The following is a 20,066-nucleotide window of genomic DNA, read 5'->3' as shown; positions in this document are numbered from 1 at the left end:
GTTCTGACAGTATAAACCTGGGGTAAAATCTCTTTACTTTGAGGTTTTTATCACAGGAACAAATATGAACATTCACCTGAACGCAAACTACAGCTGTAACCTTACCAGCATGTGACAGATAGATCACATGACATTAAAATAGGTTTTATAGAAACGGCGTCCCCTGATTGGCTGCGACTTGTGCTCGAGACAGCAGCTCTCGCTCTCTGATTGGTCCGCAGCTCGTCGGTGAAACAGCGCTTCCTGGTTGTCTGCAAATGGACAATTTAAGTTGTTTTTAAACCTTCGCTTCGGTGGGAAACTGGCCTCGTTTGACTCGGGATAAAAAATGTCACCCAGACGCAGTTGTAGCCTGGTTCTGCTCGTCGTGCTGAGCCTTGTCGTGTCCACCTACTGTAAGTTCCCCACTCTGGACCACCTCAAACCCAAAGCCAGTAACAAGGTCCAGGGCAGGGCAGTGGTGGGGCTGCTGAAGCGTCTTCTCGGGAACAGATCCACGGAGTTCATAGTGTCAGTCAACAAGAGCCTTTCTAATGACAGCCTGGATGTCTGCGAGCTCAGGTCCACGAAGAATAATAAAATAGTGGCCACAGGGAGTTCAGGAGTGGCTGTGGCCTCTGGGATTTACAACTATCTGAAATACTTCTGTAACTGCCATGTTTCCTGGTCCGGGGACCAGCTGGAGCTCCCCCGACCTCTACCGAGACTCAGCGGCGTCCTGCGGATCAACACCCAGCACAGGTGAGGGGCACAGCGGCTTCATGAAGGGACTTATCGGTGTAGAGAACCGGTAACATCATACGGACTACATAAGGCTGAGTTTATCTCACTGGTTCATTCATTAACTTTTTATTTTTAACAAGTTAAAGTCAAAAATGTCATTTTTGTTCTTAGCTACTCTTCAGGTCAGACTTGTTGTATACAGCTACAGTAGGGCTGGGCAACAAGGACCGAAAATCACGCCTTAGTTGTTTTTAGTTCAGTGTTGATAAATGATAAAAGAAAAATAAGTATGTCTGTCTGCAAAGTGACAGAAACCTTCTTTTGACAAGTTTTTTTTTTTTCAAGTAAAGAAATAAAAAAAAAGTGGGTTGTAGATACATTATACTTAGGTTAAAGATTATTATTTTGGCATCTATTTTGAACGTACTCTTCCATTAAAATAAATGCCTTTTAGTTTTAACCACATTGAGCCAACGCCTGCCCATGAAAAAAAAAAAAATTGACAGGTAATAAAGAAAATCAAAGGTCAAACTAGTGAGACAGAAAGTCATTTTTATGAGATATAGCCTAATGTCCAAATTATGAGATAAAAAAAAAAGACAAAAAAACAAACAAACTTTGAGATAAAAAGTTAATTTATAAGATATAAGGTCTAAATAATGTTGTAAAAAGTCAAAATTATGAGAGGAATGTTAAATTATACTGTAAGCAAAAAGGAAAATTATATGAGATAAAAGTCAAACTAATGGTCAAAATTAGTCAAAATTTTCAGAAAAGGGAAATAGAGGAAAAAACCCCTCTGATTTATGAAATAAAATACACAAGTTATGAGATGAGAGTCAAAATTTTGAGAAGTTGAAAATTATGGGATTAAAAAGTTTCAGTTATATGAAAAAGTGAAAAATTATGAGATACAATGTCAAAATTATTACATAAAAGTCAAAATTATGAGGAAGAGAGTCAAAATTTTGAGACAAAAAGTTGAAACCACTCAAAAATGAGATAAAACTTAAACTGATGAGATAAAAGTCAAAATTTTGATAAACTGATTTGAGGTTAAAGTCAAGGCTGTAAGATTTAAAGTAAAATTAAGAGATAAAAGTAGAAAAGTTGAGACAAAAAGTAAAAATTACTATTGGATAAAAAGTTGAATTTATGAGATTTAAAATCAAGTTAGGAGACATTTGAGGTTAAAAAGTTGATATTACAGGATTAAAAGGCAAAATTATGAGATACTAAGGCATAAATGTGAGATAGGTCTAAATTATCAGATAAAATGTTTTACATTTGACTTATCTTAATATTCAGACTATTTATAATATAGTTTCAACTTTATCAATATTTTACTTTTGTTTTTGTCAATTTCACATTTAGCTAATTTTTTATGATCACTATCTCATAATTTTGCTTTTTTAATGTAATTTATGCTTTCATCTTTCATCTTATAACTGACCTAATTTCCCATTATTTTGGCTTTTGATTTAATAATTGATAATAGTTACTATGAATATAATAATAATTTTATAATTTATGTCTTTGGAGTGTTGTATGAAGCAAGAATGGTGTCTACAGTTCCTCAGGCGTCTCTGTTCATCACCATAGAGGAAGAGTAAAGCCGAGATCAGCTGAGGCCTGCCGGCACTGGAAATCAGTCTTTTCTCCACGTGTAGTGTGTTTTAGTCAACAACTATCAAGTACACATCTGAGACACCTTCAGACAGGAAGTTTAGCATGTTTGGACTTTGTCATCTGTGACATTGACCAATGAGAGTGCTCAGCAGACTCGGCCGTCTCAAATGTAAACAAACCAAATGGCAAAGAGATAGAAGAGTGATGAAGTCGGTGCTGTGAGATGAGACAAAGGAAAAGTTTGTCAAGCTCTTATAACAACATTCCTGCCTTTATGGTGCGTCACTGAGGTATGAACAGCACGAAAAATGGAAAAATGTTGGTGAGATTTAACAACCGGTAAGTTGCTGCCGTCAGAACAACATCAAGCCAGCGCATCATTAATCAGAGCGTTTGGCACATTTTACACTCTCACACTAGAAATCCTCAAGTTCATACGAACTTGTTTTGGAGAAGCGTATAAGGGCACATCAAATAAAAAAATAAGATTTTGGATAGCCATGCTATTATAAGATTAAGTCACATTATGAGAATAATACATTTCTGAGATTAAAAACAAACATATAGAAGATTCAAGATAAAAGAATGAGGTTGTGGGTCTAGTAGAGGGTTAGAAGTGCTATTTTGAAGTGTGATATATTACGTCTGTAGGCTTTATTTGGGCTGTAATGACTTTAAGCTGAGACTTTTTTAAACTGGCACATGTGCAATAGTTTTATCCTCAGAACAATGCTGGTTTCAAACATGAATACTTACTCACCTTTGTCCTGTTTAGTTTATCTGTTCATCATAATTAAACTGACATTTACTGACACAAATGTTGCTTCATGTAGTCCCTTTATCTATGCTCTCTGACAAAAGCACGCCATGTCAATACAAGATATGTTTTAATGTGGCTTAGAGTCTTTAGTTCCATATAAAACCTGGATTCTTATGCAGAATAAACGTGAATAACATGCCCCACATGAATAAATAAAGAATGCAGAAATGAAATCACATTTATGGCTCTGTTAGAGATTGTAGACAGGGAGAAACCTGCTCCTGACCAGACTAGCTTCACATACTCAGTCACCATAAAGTTTTAGTTTCCTGTTCTTGTGAAATAGACCTGACTCAGTCATTTTTCTTGTTTTTGTGTTTCCTCCCGCTTTGAAATGTAAATGTAAGACTTTCCCTCATTTCAGGGTTGATAGACTCAAGGTGAGCAACTGAAGCTACTTTAAGAAATGGGCCTCTGGTGAATTGATAAAGCTTATTTTCAATATGCAGGGAGACGGTGCTACTGAGCATGTGCAGAGTAAGGGTTATAACTCTAGCTTGTTTCTTTAAGAAGTTTAATGTTCCTGTTCTCCCCTATTAGAACATAAATGGGACTAAAACAAACAGAAAGGGGATGAATTTCTATCAAAAGGAAAGAAATGCATTTTAAAAAATAAAACAAATACAGATAAATGAGTGGTAATGATAGGAATGCATGGTATTATCAGTATGATAATGGCATTGACAGATATTAGCTTTAAAAGTTTGTTATTGGTTTGTTTATCCACATGCCTTTAATTTGAAAGTGTCTTTTCAGGACTGCAGTTGAAGGCCTGAACTACATTCTTATGTAGGCATCAATAAATGAATTTGTGATATTAGCTTGGCTGCAAAAATCCCTGGAAAAAAAAATCAGGTCACCGCTGATCATGCAACAGTAAAAAGAGAAGTACTGATAGTTTATCATACCTAACTTTAATCTTGGACCAGATTAAAGAAATATCTTAGCAGGGTATTAAGTGATACAAAAGTGCACAGTTGCTTTGTTTCACATAACAGTAGTTTAGTAGCAACTAAAACTTGTGTTAAAGATCTGTAAAAACAGCACGTTTGCACCACACAACAATCACTGTATTTGAAGTATAACTGGGAAATGATTCATGAATTTTTTTGTAAAACATGCCACTAAATCAAACCAACAAAGCTAATTGAAAATGCATTTAATTTACACCAGTAGTATTGCGCCTTATTGTGAAAGTGTATTAGTTTCTATTGCTTGTGTGTGTACTGTATATCCTCTCTTGTATGATGTATGTAAACGCTCTGTTGAATTAACTGACTGTGCAAATTTGTGTACATCAGCAAAACAACTCTGAAGATGTCCTTTTCCCACCAAATCTGTTTCACTCTGCTGTACACTGGATGTGTGCCAGCTCCTCTCTGCGGGGCCATAGAGCTTCGCCACATAGACTCAGTCGGTCCTGTCAGAGCAGCAGAAAGAGCTCCAGAGTCTCTGATTTTCTCTATTTGATCACCAGCAAAGGGCGCATATGTGTATGTGTTTTCCAGCCAGTCAGACACAGAGTATACTTTTGTGTCATTCCGACCAGATTTTGCAGAAATTTAAGCCATGTCATATCTATGTGTTTGGATTCTGTGATGGCAGTGTTTTGTGGGCATGTCACCCCGGCCCCCTCCTCTGCATCACAACACAGCCAAGCCCATGGGTGCATGAGAAATGGAGCGTTGTCACACATTATTTTTCATTGTTTACTCTGAGCGCTATGGACACTTGTAGCGCGGCCTGGCCCTTTAAAGGACCCTTCTTTTCAATGTTCTGTTGTGCATTAGAGCCGCATCGGCTCACTCCAGTTATGTCATGTGCACAGTGGCTGGATTGAAAAAGCCATGGCAGGCATAGCACAGCTTAGTTTCCCATGATTTTAAATCTTATAGTAAAGAACCAGAAGCTTAAGCTACATTTTTTTACCAGCTGAAGGTCACTCATGGCGTTGATCCGTGGGTCTAATGACCAACACCGTCAATGTGATTGTAAGTGTTGTTAATCATACGACATAGGGTCATCATGATAGCAAATTTTTGACTTTGCTTTGTCTATTTTGATATCTCAGCAACAACATTGAATCCCCTAGGCACCTAGTAATTTCTAGAAATGCCTTGATTGGTTGGCAGCCATTGGAAATAATCTATCTGATCACATGAGATTCATATTCTGATATCTGTGGCTGCAAAACTATGTGTAAGCACTGTGTACAGTTCAGTATGAAAAATTAAAAGATGCAATGCATTTAAATACGCATTTAGGTGTTATAACCCTCCTTCTCCCCCTAAAACAGCATGAAGGCATACTGAGTTCTCATCTGAGTGTAAGATCACAAAAAAATGTTTTTTTAGTCTCTGTTTTCACTTCTTAGTAAATGCACCCAGAGACGTAGCTATGGCTTTTGGGCCCCCAGGTATAACATTGAACAGGGCCCTCATCAGCCAACCAAGCAAAAAATGTAGGATTATTATACAAACATAAATTCAATTTAATTTTTCCAATGATAGTTTATATTAATGAGCAATATTTAACTATATCTAAATTAATTTACTCGTTTAATTTTCTTTCACGTCAGTTTATGTGTTTGTCCTGCTTTCTTTTCCTTTATCATCTTCATCTTGCACTCTGCCCCTGCTTTCTTCTCCTTTATAGTCCTCCTCTTGCTTTCTATCCCTGCTCTCTTCTCCACCACCATCCTTATCTTGCTCTGGTCCTGCTTTCTTCTGCATTTTCTTCATCTTGCTTTCGGTCCCTGCTTTCCTCTCTTCCATCATCCTCACTTTCTCTCTCTGTCACTTAGGGGTAGGTAAAAATATCGATTAATCGATGCATCGCAATATTTCCCCCCTCAATTCAATTCAGCAAATCCTCTGAATCGATTCACCTCCTGGCCAGTGGGGATCACTGTGCGTGCGATTCACATTGTAAGGACGGAGGCTGCACTCAACCAAACAACAACCAACCATAACCATGTTATGTGAGGTTTATCACAATTTCCAAGAGGAAAGAAATGTTACTAAAATTTACATGCACTCTACTTTTTCAGTGTTTATACAGAACTGGCATGTTTTTTACTTTTGTACTCCTTATGCACAAATAAGTTATTATTATGCAAATTTTTATTTTCAGATGTTTTATTGCTCAAAAATGTAAGGTGACCTACCACATATGTTCACATGGGCATGAAAATAATTATTAAAAACAGTCAACAGGCCATTTGTGTATTTCTACTTCTTACTGAATCAACATCAAAGCATTTAAACCAATATCGAATCAATATCGAATTGAATCGTGAGGTTCTTAGCAATACCCAGCCCTACTGTCCCTGCTCTCTTCTCCGCCATCATCCTTATCTTGCTTTCTGTCCCTGCTTTCCTCTCCACCATCTTCTTCACTTTCTCTCTCTCTGTTCCTGCCTTTTTCTTCTCCATCATCCTCATCTTGCTCTCTGTCCCTGCATTTTTTTCAACTCCAGGAGCTTTTTATTATAGGATGCTTGTTGAGCTGCTCTTTTTGGCTGCTCTGTCAAAGTAAAATCATGTTGTTGGATGAAAAAGTTTTTGTGATCCTTTTATCAGGTTACACTTCCACCTGTAGGATGTCTCAGTGCACTGCAAGGCTACCCAACCAACAAGACCAGCTGATAAAACAAATACGAGCAGCATTGGCTGCTCTCATACGTAGATCATCTGTGCCAGCAGACAGGGTCATCCCTAATATGTCATAATATTATATACTGAGAACCGACTGTCTGTTCAGTGGCTCCACTTTGCTACATTAGCTGCAGACATCATTGATTGTATTGTAAATAAAGAAGTCTTTGTGTGCTCTGATGGAGCACTCATATCCACCCACAGATGTATGTGTTGGCCCCTTAAAGCATTGTCTTTTGTGATCCTGTTACTTTACGGATTTATAATAAACTACATTTGTGTGTTTGTTTTAGGTTCCGGTATTACCAAAACGTCTGCACATTTAGCTATTCTTCTGTGTGGTGGGACTGGCCAAGATGGGAGAGGGAGATCGACTGGATGGCGCTCAATGGAATCAATCTTCCTCTTGCTTTTACCGGTCAAGAGGCCGTGTGGCAAGAGGTAAGAAGAACCCATAGTCTGCACCAGATCTGACTTTTTCAACTATAATGTTTGGGGGAATTTTTGAGGTGCTTATGTGGGAGGATGGTAGATAAGTTACTTACTAGAGTTTTGTTAGAAATTCGAAATAAGAGATACATCAACCCCAGAGAAATACTGAGGAAATAGAAGTCATTATGACAAGCAGGAAGAGAAACTTCTAACTTCCCTACTGCGGTTTATTAAGCATGCTCTTTCATCTGTGTACCAGTACATTGACGACTCATAAACCTGTTTCACACCTTCAGGTTTATCGAGCTCTTGGGCTGAACCAGTCAGAGATCGAGGAGTTCTTCTCTGGCCCGGCGTTTCTTGCCTGGAACCGAATGGGAAACATGTTCAGGTTTGGAGGGCCTCTGCCACAGTCCTGGCATGTGAACCAGCTCTACCTCCAGGTAATGACACCTCCGTGCTTCTCCCAACAATTAAACTTCACTGTGACGATTTTACTGTGGTAGAATTACATACTAAGGTCGGACTACATTGTTTTTGACTACATGGTGGTACCTGACGAAATGTCATAATTGATGTGATTATGTTGGAGGGGAAGCAGTGTATACAACCCCTAAAAAGAGGACTCTAACAAACCATCCTGTACTTATTGTACTTGAACTGCATGTTGTAGGCCTGATGTTTCTCTCCAGTATTTGTTTTTTTGTTTTGTTTTGTTTTTGTCATGGTTGTCTCTTGACTACACATCAGAAGGGCAGGGATGTTTGTGTCAGAACTCTACAATGGAAGCCAGATGTTCTACCCTTTAATTGATTTTATAAATCAATCATGATCAATATAATTTGACTTTTTTGACCAAAAAAATGTAAAAACCCTCTGTAATATCAAAGTGAAAACAGGTTTCTACAAAGTAAAGTCAATTAAAAAAAAAATATGTCAAATAAATGATTGCATAAATATTCACCCCCTTCAACTCGTGTGAAGAATCTTCTCCCTAGCCAATAGCCATAGTTTTCTTGCAGCTTGAAAAAGATTGTCCTCCAGAATTATCCCATATTTTGCTGATTTAATTTTACCCTCTACCTCTACAAGCCTTCCAAGGCTGGCTGCTGAGAAGCATCCCCACAGCATGATGCTGCCACCACCATGCCTCACAGTGGGGATGGTGTGTTTGTGATTATGTGCAGCGTTTGGCGTCTTGTCTGGTGGCTAGAAAAGCTCCATCTTGGTCTCATCAGACCAAAGAACTTTCTTCCATTTTACCATGGAGTCCCCCACATGCCTTTTAATGAACTCTAGTCCAGATTTAATCTAAGTTTTCTTCAACAGTGGTTTTCCCCTTGCCACTCTCCCATAAAGCTTTGATTGGAAGAGAACCTGGCCAACAGTTGTTGTGTGCAGCGTCTCTCCCATCTCACCTGCTGAAGCTTGGAATTCCTTCAGAGTAGTCATAGGTGTCTCAGTGGCCTCTCTCACTAGTCTCTTTCTTGCACGCTCACTCAGTTTGTGAGGGCGGCCTCTAGGCAGATTTACACATGTGCCATATTCCTTCCATTTCTTGATGATGGATTTAACTAAACTCTGAGAGATGTTTAGGTCCAGGTACCTTGAATTTTTTTTATCTGTCCCCTACATTCCAATAACTTTTTCTCTGGTTTGCTTGGAGTGTTCTTTTGTCTTCATGGTGATATGGTAGGCAGGAAAACGGATTAACCAGTGACTGGACCCTCCAGACACAGGTGTCTTCATTCTGCAGTCACTTCAGATACATTCACTGCACCCAGGTAATCTCCATTTCACTAACTGTGAGACTACTAGCACCAATTGGCTGGACCTCTGTTGAATTAGGTCAGTCTCTTTGAAGGGGTTGAATATTTATGCAGTCACTTATTTTATAGTACATATTTTTATGCAGTGTATTTTTATTTATTTATTTTTATCATAATCTGTTTTCACTTTGACATTAAAGAGGTTTTTATCAGTCAAAAAGCCAAAATGCATCGACCATGATTGATTTAAAAAAATCAATGAAAAGGTAAAACATTTAGGGAGTTAATACTTTTTTAAAGACACTGTAAGTTAAATAGAGCTAATCTTTGATTCAGTTTTACTATTCTGAGAATGATTATGAACAAGGATGATGTAGATAGATAAAAATCTAACTTAGAGTTATTTAACTTACAAATATAAAGAAAACATCAACACGGAGCTCCGTAAAATAAAATAAGACAGTCCAAACTTTATCCAGCCATAGCCCTCAACTCCTCCACAGATGAAAACTATGAAGAATAGCTCACAGTAACATACGGCTCCATGGAGAGATCTGTCCACAAGTCTGATGTAACTGCCAATTTATTGGCGTGTTGTCAGGGCTCAATTAATTTGTTCTCTCCTCATACCAAGCCGGGCGTTCCACTCTTGTAGCTGTTGATAGCAATGATGGCGGCTTTTGCTCCAGCTTGACAAACACCATAAGCTCGCTGAAGCCGTCTCTTTCATGCTGCGTGTGCACTGTCCACAAGTACTGAAGCAATCCAATAATGTCAGTCACATCAAGTACTCTAGTGCTCTTGCACTTGTGTCTATCCCTAGTGGACCTCCAATAAACAATCATCTTAATCTCTAGAGCCTGTTAAAATTGTTATAATAGCACTATTTAATAATCAGTTTGAAAAATCAAATCTAGTGTTTTAGATTTAAAAAGTACATGTATTTTTCTCTTCTTTGTTTACTTTTTGAGTTTCTTACAGTTCATAAAAACACAAAACTTTCCAACAGGGATCTTGAAACACTGTCACTTAGTTGTAGTGATGTGAAATTGAAAGAGAAAACCGTTGAAATGTCTCTAATCAAACCTCTATGCTTTGAAGAAATTAATCTGACAACAACATTTTCTGTCTTTTTTTTTTCAGTTTAAAATCCTGGAGCGGATGAGATCCTTTGGCATGATTCCTGTTCTGCCTGCTTTCTCTGGGAATATTCCAAAAGGAATCCTCAGGTAAACTATTTACAGGGCCCCCTTCAAATTTGTTATTTTGAAGCATGATGCTACAGTTAAAAAAGCATTTTTATTCTCATTAATCTGTACTCAGCACCCCACGCCAAAGGGAAAACAGAATTTTAAATTTATTTGCAAATTTATGAAAAAAAAAAAAAAGAAGTATCACATAATTATTCAGACCTTTTGCAAAAACTTTTGGTTCCTCCTATTTCTCTTAATCTTTGCTGAGATGTTGCTACACCTTGATTGGAGTCCACCTGTGGAAATTAAACTGACTGGGCAGGATTTGGAAAGTCACACGCCTCTCTATCGAAGGCCTCACAGCTGATGATAAATATCAGGGTGAGAGGCATAACCTGTGTGCTCCCAGAAAGGTCTGACATTTTCCTTTTAACAGAGAGCTCAACGTGTTCATATCACTAAAAAATCTAATGGGGAGATTTAGTTAAAGGAAAAGTCAGACCACAGTCAGTGACAAAATGGCAACAAAGGCTGGTAAGGTCACTTGTACAGGTGAAACTGATGGACTTACTGACATGGCCACCCTGCGCACTGAAATCAGATCAGGATGCTCTGATATTAAAATTGAACTTAAAGGTGTTTATGAGAAAATTAAATGAGACAAGAATAAGAGCTTAGAGAATAAGTCAACCAGGAGTTGAGCAAGTTTGGGTCAGAGTGGAAAAACACAGAGGGCAGGATGGATGAAGTTGAGAATCAAGAGGTGGAGGTGGAAGAATGGAGCGCCACAACGACAGACCTGCTTCTCCAAACTCTGCGGCAACAAGAGCACATCCAGTGTAAGTTAACAGACTTAGAAACACATTCCTGCATAAATACCATCTGCATCTTCACAATCCCTGTGGGTGAGGAGGGGGATAATGCACATACACTACCTGGCCAAAAAAAGTTGCCACCTGGATTTAACTAAGCAAATAGGTACGAGCCTCCTATTGGATAATTACTGCATGGGCAATTATCTTTCAGCTGGCAACAAGTTATTAAACCCCAGCTGATGCAATGAGTAACTTCTCATTTCTTAAACAATGGATTTTGTCTTCCCTAATGGCACGGGCATATTCCAAGATGACAATGCCAGGATTCATTGGGCGAAAATTGTGAAAGAGTGGTTCAGGGAGCATGAGACATTATTTTCACACATGGATTGGCCACCACAGAGTCCAGACCTTAACCCCATTAAGAATCTCTGGGATGTGCTGGAGAGGGCTTTGCGCAGTGGTCAGACTCTCCCATCATCAATATTAAAATTAATGCAACACTGGATGGAAATAAATCTTGTGACACTGCAGAAGCTTATCGAAACAATGCCACAACGAATGTGTGCTGTAATCAAAGCTAAAGGCGGTCCAACGAAATATTAGAGTGTGTGACCTTTTTTTGGTGGCGACTTTTTTTTTGGCCAGGCAGTGTACGTTTTTGGAGAATTTCTTAAAGTCTGAGTTAAATTTCCTGGACATAGAAAAGGAAGCTTATGCATTGCTGATGAAGGTACTGAAGAAAAGAAACTTAGACTCCAAACTCTGGTACCTGCAAAACTCCAAGCTTTTTCTGAAAACAGGCCTATGACATATAATGATGCCAAAGAGTCGATGGGAGTCTTGCCAAGAACAGGGACTCCTGGGCCAAGAAGAACGCTGAAGACACAACACCTCCTGGCACACCTGACGCAGGTGTAGCCTGCAGCAGAAAGGGGAGATCACTGGGTCCACAATACATCAGAGCAGTGTTAATTTTGGCAGCTATTTTTAATTTTACTTTTAGTCATTTCCACCCTTTTTAGTTTTCGTCTAGTTTTAGTTGACAAAAACTCAAAATATTTTAGTCTAGTTTTAGTCCATAAAAAGTCCTCACATTTTAGTCTGAACTTTTAGTCCAACTATTTATTTTCTTGCCTAAATCTGGTACCAAATCACGGTAGTAGAGCTACAGATGCATTGTATTTTGACAGATTTACCCACAGTGGAAAAATATCAAGGATTTTCAATGTCCAAAAAAAAACAAAATTACATGTTAGTCTAGTTTTAGTCATCACAGCTCTGTTTTTGTTAGTTTTAGTCTAGTTTTTGCCATGAAAAAAGGCTGTCGACGAATAGTTTTATTCATATTTTTAGTCGATGAAATCAACGCTGCATCAGAGCCGGGCCGCTGACATGGAAGGAGCCTGAGAGAAACTGCAAAGATTTCAGCACACACTTGCAGCAAAGGAGAAGAAAGACTGAGGAAACTTCAGTGCGACAGAAATTTCCTGATTTGTCTTGGCTGTGTGCTAGGGGTCATTTTCGTGTTGGGAGGTAACTTTCGGCCCAATCTGAGGTCCTGAGCACTAAGGTACAGGTTGTCACTGAGGGGATCTCAGTGCTGAAAACAACCCCCCACAGCATGATGCTGCCACCACCATGCTTCACTGTTGGGATGGTATCAGGCATGTGATGAGCCATGCCTGGTTTCCTCCAGACCTAACGTTTAAAATGCAGCCAAACAGCTCAATCTGGGTTTCATCAGACCAGAGAATCTTGTTTTTCAAAATCTGAGAGTCCTTCGGATGCTTTTTATGAAAAATCAAAGTGTATTCCATTTAAGAATTATGGAGGCCGCTGTGCTCTTGGGAACCAGCAGGATTTCTTTGTAGCCTTCCCCAGATCTGTGCCTTGCAACAATCCTGTCTCTGAGCTCTGCAGGCAGTTCCTCTGACCTTATGGCTTGGGTTTTGCTCTGATATGCATCATTGTCCGCTGTGAGGCCCTTTATAAAGGTGTTTACCACAGGTGGAATCCAATCAAGGCATAGAAACATCTTGGCAAAGATCAAATGAAATAGGAGGAACCTGAGCTAAATTTGTAAGTGTTTTTGCAAAGGGTCTGAATACTTATGTCATTGTGATATTTCAGTTTTTTATTTGCAATAATTTGCAAAAATGTCTGAAGTTCTGTCTCCACTTTGTCATGATGGACAACTGAGTGTAGATTAATGAGAATATTTTTACTGTAGCATCAGGCTGCAACAGAAGAAAACTGAAAAATTAGTAGTATTATGAAAACGTAGCATTTGTAATGCTACAAAAAACTCATGAGTCTTACCCTCTGAGTCTCTGAAGTGTTTCTGGTCTTTCAGGTTGTATCCAGAAGCCAACGTCACCAGACTGGGCCCTTGGTCTCATTTCAACTGCAGCTTCTCCTGCTCCTACATCCTAGACCCTCGAGACCCTCTTTTCCTCCACATCGGCTCCCTCTATTTGTCCCAGGTGGTGAAGCAGTTTGGTACGGACCACATCTACAACACCGACACCTTCAACGAGATGACCCCGCCATCGTCCGACCCGGCCTACTTGTCTGCAGTCAGTCGTTCTGTCTTTGCCTCGATGACAGCAGGTCAGTGTCTGGGTGTTTAACTTCCTGTTTTAAACCTAATCGTGCCTTTGTGGACGCTGTTATTCTGGGCAACAAGTACAATAATTGCCCTAGTTAGCTTCCCCTTGGATGACCTGTTGTCCAACTCTCTTACACAGACGCCCCCCCCTCCCCTCGTGCTCCCAGCTGCCCTTCATTTCCGTCACCTTCCTGTCCCTCATCCAGATCTCTTTCTTTCTCCCCAGTCGATCCTCAGGCAATTTGGCTGATGCAAGGCTGGCTGTTCTTCAGTGATGCAGTTTTCTGGAAGCCAGCCCGGATTCAGGCCCTGTTACACGGGGTGCCCCTCGGGAGGATGATCGTGCTGGACCTGTTTGCAGAGACAGAGCCAATTTTCTCCTACACTGAGTCTTTCTATGGACAGCCCTTCATCTGGTGCATGTTACAAAACTTTGGGGGCAACAGCGGGTTCTTTGGCACCGTGGAGAGCATCAATTCAGGGCCCTTTAAAGCCTTACATTTTCCAAACTCCACTCTGGTGGGCATTGGGATGACTCCTGAGGGAATAGAGCAGAATCCAGTCATGTACGAGTTGATGACGGAGCTGGCTTGGCGGAAGGAGCCTGTCAACTTGTCCAACTGGGTGTCGCTGTACGCAGTACGGCGCTACGGCAGCTCTCACAGCAACCTGACTGCTGCATGGAGGCTTCTGTTCTCCAGTGTCTACAACTGCACCGTGCCTCATTACAAGAACCACAACCACAGCCCTCTGGTCCGCAGACCCTCCTTCCGCATGAATACTGATCTCTGGTACGACCCTGCTGACTTGTACAAAGCCTGGAAGATGATGATAGAAGCAGCTCCATCCCTCATTTCCAAGGAGACTTTCCGGTACGATCTTGTGGACGTCACTCGGCAGGTTCTCCAAGTCTTGGCTACTTCCTACTACAAGGATATTGCAGAGGCCTTCCACAACCAGAAGCTGCCAGAGCTGCTGACAGCAGGCGGAGTTCTGGTGTATGATCTCTTACCGGAGCTTAATCGCTTACTGAACAGTGACGCCAACTTTTTATTAGGGACATGGCTGGACCGAGCTCGATCTTTAGCCCTAGACGAGAAGGAGGCAGAGCTCTACGACATGAACGCGAGGAACCAGCTCACTCTGTGGGGTCCTAGCGGTGAGATAATCGACTATGCAAACAAAGAATGGGGAGGCCTCATGGAGGACTACTATGCCCAGCGGTGGGGGCTGTTTGTTCACACGCTAGTCGAGTGTCTGGACAGCGGACAACCGTTCAAGCAGGATGCTTTTAACCAGGCGGTTTTCCAGGTAGAAAAGGGATTCATTTACAACAGCCAGAGATACCCGACTAAGCCTCATGGAGACACGTACGAGATAGCACACAGAATCTTCTTAAAGTACTACCCACAGGCCTTAAAGAGACTATAGTGAGCGGAGACTACGCTTTGTAAAAACTTGTCACAAGTTGCAGCAAGAAGAATGTCGTCCTCCACCTTTTTTCCTCCGGTTCTTCATGGCCATTCCAAAACATTTTTTAAATAGAAAATGTTAAAGCCTGGGTTTTACAGGAACAATGTTGCACTTTTAGTGAAGTCAGTAATGGATAGATCTGTGTGGATTTTCATTTAACATTCACAATGACCAAATAAGCCATGTTATATAAGAGAAAGAAGGAAAATTTAGACTGAAGACCCATGCACACACCTTCACTTTTAGTCGTCCACCTGCTCTTGGATCACTTGAACACACATGAAGCTGCCTTATTGAATATTGTACGTTTTTGAGGGAGTTTTTGAGCAAACCCAGAATGCTCTCAGTCATTTTCATGGATTATAATCACAAATCTGGTACTTATGGTGCAGAAAAATCTATCAAAATTTTCCAATAATGTTTACAATGTACACTGCAAGTGTGTACAAGACAGATCTGCCTGAGATGCCATGTAAGCTTGGATTACTTGGACACCAGGTCTCCCCTTTTCCCAGAGTCCCTCTGGAAAGCATCTACCTGATAATGAACCACACAGCTTTATGGCTTTTTTTCTATTAGTTACATCTGGTCAAAACCACAGCAGACGACAATCCCTAGTCAGAACCCCCCTGATAGCTTACCCAGCAGACCAGAGAGGGAAAGATCACCCTTCCCACACAACACGCCACAGAAGAATCTAACAAGATAATCTTTAGAACCATTAGATCCATTAGATAATCTGGCTTTTTCTGACCTTGGTCAGAAGACAGGAAACAAACCGAAAGCATTCAAGATTACCTTGTAGTGTGTTCTTCACTTAAGTTGGGCATTGCGACGTTTGAAAACTATCATGTTTGTTAGTTTAAATTTCCTGGAAATATTGTGTTTTTTTCTATTTAGAACAACAGTATTGTTTGTTTAGTAGACACTGCACTAGTTAGAATCTGAACAAGTTAGCTACATCATCATAACCAAGCAGTGCTGATGTTCATGGTCTTTCATGGCAACTTTATTTAAATTTCCTGCTGTTATTGTTGGTGAGATTGTGCCATTGTACTGCAACATTTTTAATGAATTGTGAATAGCTGAATCCTCTACAACTCATGATGCACCTTAGAAGATAATTTTCTATCTTGTTGTTCAAAAAGGTTTTTCAGTCTTTGATTTTATTTTTATACATTTTCCAATAAGTGCTGAACTGAGACATCTCACATGTACAGTGCATTCAGAAAGTCTTAAGACCCTGTTCACCTTTTGTTATCTTGCAGCCTGATGCTGCAGCTGTTTAAATTCATTTTGTCTCTCATTAAGCTAGAGAAGTTTAGAAATGTTTGCAAATTTATCAAAAAGATGGGGACTCTCGTTGCGTAGACCTTTTCAGGTCTTTCCAGAGATGTTTGATGGGGTTGAAGTCAGGGCTCTGGCTGGGCCACTCAAGGACCAAGGATGTTCCTAAGCATGTTTCCCTATTCGGCTAACGCTCATTTAAATTTAGTTTAATCAACTAGTCCAAAGAGTAGAAAATCCCAAGAAAACAGTCAAACAGGGTCATTGTGTCAACAGGTGTGGTGTTAGCCTGATACTCTATAGAGTGGCTAACATTAAAGGCTAGCACTGCCAGACTTCTTACCTCTATATCTTCATTTACTACTCTAAAAAACTGTCATACCCTGCTGTTCCTACTACACGCTAACCGCTATGCCTCCGCTAAGCTTCTCATATTTCCATCCAGTGAAGTTTCAGATTAACCTTGCAAAGCAGATAGATTCGCCCGTTTCTGTGTTTCTTACTAGTGAATCCATCTTGCAAAGCCCCCATTTGAACAGTTTTGATCCAGTTAGAAAGTGACAGGACCAATCGGCGTCGAGGGGCAGCACTTTCGGGCGCAACAGAGTCGTGATGTCAGCAAGCAGCGATGAGAGGCCGCTGCAATTATTGCAGAAGAGATTAATGTGGCTGCTGCTAAAGCTCTAGTTTTATTAGGACTTGACTTTTAACATTCGTTAAAATGTCTTTGTTAAAAGAAGTAAAAAGGACAGCAGTAAGTTGAAGAGTCCGACCGGAAGAGTCTAATCATCACGTGTTTTGTTGCTCTGATTGGCCCGTAAAGATGTGGCAGACAGAATGTTCATCCAATCACCCTCCAAGTTTTTATTCAATTGCTCTGCCCTTTCCCAAATGCAGTCTATGGGAGGTTTCCCTGTCAGGTTAGTGCTAGACAGGAAGACAGCAACTATAAGTGAAGCTACGGTGGCCTCTAGTGGCGGGAGGTTCATAACAGTTTAAAAGAGCATTGTAGACTAGGATTTCAAGCCTGTGTTTATAAAAAATGATAGGTTATTAATTTAACCGACTCGTTAATCCAGCCCCACCTTTTTTGTTAACGACTTTTAGCATTTTAGTTAAGGACATTCACAGAGTCATCCCTAAGCCACTTCTATGCTGTCTTGGCTTTGTGCTTAGGGTTATTGTTGTGTTGGAAGGTGAACCATTGGCCCAGTCTGAGGTCCTGAGTGCTGCAGAACAGGTTTTTCACGGAAAATATCTCAATGCTGAAAAGCACCCCTACAGCATGATGCTGCCACCACCGTGCTTCACTGTTCGGGTAGTATTAGGCAGGTGATGAGCGGTAACTTGTTTAGAATTGAGGCCAAACAGCTCAATCTGGGTTTCATCAGACCGGAGGATCTTGTTTATTAAAGTCTGAGAGTCCTTTGGGTGCTTTTTTGCAAACTCAAAGTAGGCTTTCATGTGTTTTGCACTGAGCACAAGTTTCCTTTTAGCCACTCTGCTATAAAGGCCTGGGGCTGCAGAGATGGTTGTCCTCCCAGAACTTTTCCCATCACCACACAGGATCTCTGGAGCTCAGTCAGAGCGACCATCAGGTTCTTCGTCACCTCTCTTACTAAGGCCCTTCCCCCCGATTGCTCAGTTTGGCTGGGTGACCAGCTCCTGGAAAATTTCTGGTTGTGCAAAACTTCTTACATTTGAGAATTTTGCAGGCTACTGTGCTTTTGGGGATCAGCGGGATTTTTTTTGTAGCCTTCCCCAGATCTGTGCCTTGCAACAATCCTGTCTTTGAGCTCTGCAGGCAGTTCCTTTGACCTCAAGGCTTGGTTTACACTCTGATATTCATTGCCTGCTGTGAAGCCTTCTATAGAGAGTTGTAGCATCAGGCTGCAACAAAACAAAATTTTCTTTCTTTATGCAAAACTTTCTTAATGCACTGTATGCCATGTTTTAAAAATATGCAACAGATTTTAATAATTTAAAGTGGAGTAGGGTCAGGCATAAAAGGTACAATATGAAGCATATCTGCACTGGCAGGTTAATTAATTTAGAGATATCTGTGTGAACATATCCCTTAAACTATGTCTGTGCCAAGATGGCGTGTTAAGTGCAAAATCTTGCCGAATACGTCATCAAAACCACAACCATATTGGATAAAGTATTACAATACAATACAATACAATACAATACAATACAATAACTTTATTTATCCCCGCAGGGAAATTCAATTGTCTGGAGTCTCTCTCATCTGTTCATGGTAGAATTATAAAGTCGAATTGCTAATGGAATGAAATGAATTATTTATTATTATTAGACTTAAAATTAGATGTGTTTCCTCAGTGCATTACTGCTGTTTTATTGTTTTAACAGGTATTTGCGCAGCCACTTTTCTAGATATTTCTTTACTTTTGACTCTCTCAGCACTCTCGTGTTTACAAAGACATGAATGTCTCTGCTGGCACTAATTTATTCTTTAAACAGGAAAGTGAGCTAATCTGACACACTAGATCTTTTCATTGTTTTGCTCATTTTATTGTTGCAAGCAAATTAAAGCCACGTGTAGGAGAACTTAGTCATTAGAATTGTTTTAAGGCAGTTTCTCTTTATTCTCAGCTTTTTGCATTGTTCTAAAAATGCACATCAGCAAATTAAACCTTCATTTCCCCTTCATGCCTGGCCCTAGCACTGAAAGTTGACTTTTTCAACCTTTTGGACTTATTCTCCTCCTATTTTTGTAATTTAGTCCTTTAGTTATAGCCCTAATGATCATGTATAGATCATGGATGTTTGGGAAGGATAGTTCTTTTATCACAAATGTAGTTTGAACAAATATTTTGCCAGGATAATTTTGATTATAGTTTTTAGCTGTCACTGTGTGAGCACAGCTTCTCTTCACAATGTGCCAACCTTCACTCCATGCTGCACAATATTTGTGTCCTCTTTATAAATGTGTTTTTTTGTATTTTGATTGAATGAACTGTGATTGATAATCTCAGGCATGTCATAAAAGTCTAAAGACTGTGACTAATACATGGATTTTATTCCACAGCTCTGTGTTGTGTTGAAATCATCCTGGTCACTGCATACATCCATTCATCATCCTATCTAAAGGTTAGGACCAAAGGCGAGAACTCAGCAGCTACTGATCGCTTTACTAGGCACACCTGTTCAACTGCACATTAACGCAAATGTCTGATCAGCTGATCACATGGCAGCAACCAGTGTATTCAGGGATGTAAACATGGTCGAAACATTGTGCTGAAGTTCAAACCAGTGGAGTAGCAGTTATCCAATACGGCATCAATAAGACCAGACTGCTTCAAGCTGATAGAAAGGCAATAATAACTCAAATAACCACTTGTTATAATTGAAGAGTGCAGAAGAGCATCTGATGATACTCATGATACATTGAGCCTTGTAGCAGATGGACTACAGGAGCAAAAGACCACACCAGGTACCACTCCTGTCAGCTAAGAAGAGGAAACTGAGGCTACAATTCACACAGGCTCACAAAAACTAGATAATGGAAGTTGAAAAAGAGTTGCCCAAACTGCTCAGTCTCTATTCCAGCTGTGGCATTACCATACACTCCATGAAAGAAAGGATTTGGCCATACCTGAATTCGAGTGTGTAAAATCAAAAACTTTGCCATACA

General features: G+C 40.1%; 1 protein-coding gene across 1 annotated transcript; it reads left to right on the top strand.

Moving 5' to 3' along the window:
• The first annotated feature begins 252 nt into the window (after positions 1-252).
• Positions 253-19,459, top strand: naglu (N-acetylglucosaminidase, alpha). The gene is made up of 6 exons (XM_041816545.1): positions 253-741; positions 7,122-7,269; positions 7,557-7,703; positions 10,173-10,258; positions 13,394-13,650; positions 13,875-19,459. Exons 1-6 carry the CDS (start codon positions 329-331, stop codon positions 15,077-15,079), a joined length of 2,256 nt encoding a protein of 751 aa, XP_041672479.1. The 5' UTR covers positions 253-328; the 3' UTR covers positions 15,080-19,459.
• Positions 19,460-20,066: the final 607 nt, after the last annotated feature.

This window comes from Cheilinus undulatus, linkage group 20 (assembly GCF_018320785.1).
Source record: "Cheilinus undulatus linkage group 20, ASM1832078v1, whole genome shotgun sequence".
In the NCBI taxonomy this organism is placed as follows: domain Eukaryota; kingdom Metazoa; phylum Chordata; class Actinopteri; order Labriformes; family Labridae; genus Cheilinus; species Cheilinus undulatus.
This window is presented reverse-complemented; position numbering and strand designations above follow the sequence as displayed.

What these genes read in the sequence shown, in the direction of transcription:
- naglu (XM_041816545.1), top strand. Translation starts at nt 329, where the DNA reads ATGTCACCCAGACGCAGTTGTAGCCTGGTTCTGCTCGTCGTGCTGAGC. An exon ending in AAGAGGCCGTGTGGCAAGAG is followed by an intron (nt 7,270 to 7,556) that starts GTAAGAAGAACC and finishes TCACACCTTCAG; the next exon opens with GTTTATCGAGCTCTTGGGCT. An exon ending in CTTTGCCTCGATGACAGCAG is followed by an intron (nt 13,651 to 13,874) that starts GTCAGTGTCTGG and finishes CTTTCTCCCCAG; the next exon opens with TCGATCCTCAGGCAATTTGG.